The sequence below is a fragment of the Elephantulus edwardii genome, unplaced genomic scaffold, assembly GCF_000299155.1.
Source record: "Elephantulus edwardii isolate Elephantulus edwardi_28Jun2011 unplaced genomic scaffold, EleEdw1.0 scaffold00086, whole genome shotgun sequence".
Classification (NCBI taxonomy): Eukaryota; Metazoa; Chordata; class Mammalia; order Macroscelidea; family Macroscelididae; genus Elephantulus; species Elephantulus edwardii.
The window spans coordinates 11581738-11582783 of record NW_006399836.1 but is presented as its reverse complement, the minus strand read 5'-3'; the positions used below and the strand labels follow the sequence as shown (position 1 = coordinate 11582783).

The following is a 1046-nucleotide window of genomic DNA, read 5'->3' as shown; positions in this document are numbered from 1 at the left end:
TCCTTCAGCTTCTTCTCCACCATCGAAGCCTTGAGCCTCAGATCATCAGCTGACTCTGTCTTGGCCCCCTCATACAAGTGCTTTGACTCCTTCACAAGGCTGGCCAAGTCCATCAGAAGGAAGATACCTGTGGAGGCCATACCCACCATTCGGGCTCCTTTGGTCATTGCCAGGGCAGTGCCTTCAAAGGCTTTTTGCACCTGCCGACCTTTCTGGACTGAGATGCTTCCATTGGTCATGAAACGTCTGGCATTGGCTGCCAATCCAGGGTTGGCTTTGGCCAGCTTGAAGGCATTGATGTTCTTTTCAATAACTTTTGAATCTTTGGTGCATTTTCTCATAATGGAAAAGAATTTGACTATGTTAGAAACCAAAGTCTTCTCTTCTTCCTGTGTGTCACTGTCAATTGATACCAGCTTGCTGGCTTTGGCTTTTGCTGACAAACGGACTGAGTGGTCCACAATGGTGGCAGAAACACTCGTGACTGCAGCTGCCGTTCCCAGCCCCATCCCTGTTGCCGTGAGCCCCAGACTGACTCCTGCTGTCAGAGGTGCCAGAGCCAGACCAGTAATGGTCAGAACGCCAGAGATGACACCAGTAGAGGTGGCCACCACGTTGGAGATGGTACAGTCCCTGTGTGTCTTCTGAATCTTGTCTGCAAGGGCACGAAGCTCTCTTATACACTTCTCAAGTTCCATTTTCATCTGAGGAAACTCCCTCAAAAACTTCTCCCCATCCAGCAGTCCTAGTCGAAGCATGTCTTCCACAACCAAATCTATATAAAGTTTGTTCAGAGCATCAAGTAGTCCATCTGCCACATCCCTGTAACAATGAAAATCAAGCAGTTAAGAAAGATAGTTTTCTAATATGCAAGAAATCTGTCCTCCATAAGTCAAAGAACTTTTACGATAAATGAAATGGAAGAGAATTCTATAAATGTAAAGAATATTTTTCAGTACAAACATTTATTTTGTACATTATGTCATCAATATCACATACAAGGAAGATTCTGCTGAAAATTATTAAAAAAATGACTGGAATAGCCC

The 1046-nt window shown here is 44.6% G+C and overlaps 1 protein-coding gene across 1 annotated transcript in view; it reads right to left on the bottom strand.

Moving 5' to 3' along the window:
• LOC102868798 (apolipoprotein L3-like) overlaps positions 1-758 on the bottom strand; it is a 5293-nt gene extending 4535 nt beyond the window's left edge. The window contains exon 1 of the mRNA XM_006890231.1: positions 10-758. Within this exon, the coding sequence (XP_006890293.1) occupies positions 10-758 (749 nt within the window). The remainder of the gene's footprint in view (positions 1-9) is intronic.
• Between the last annotated feature and the right edge of the window lie 288 nt (positions 759-1046).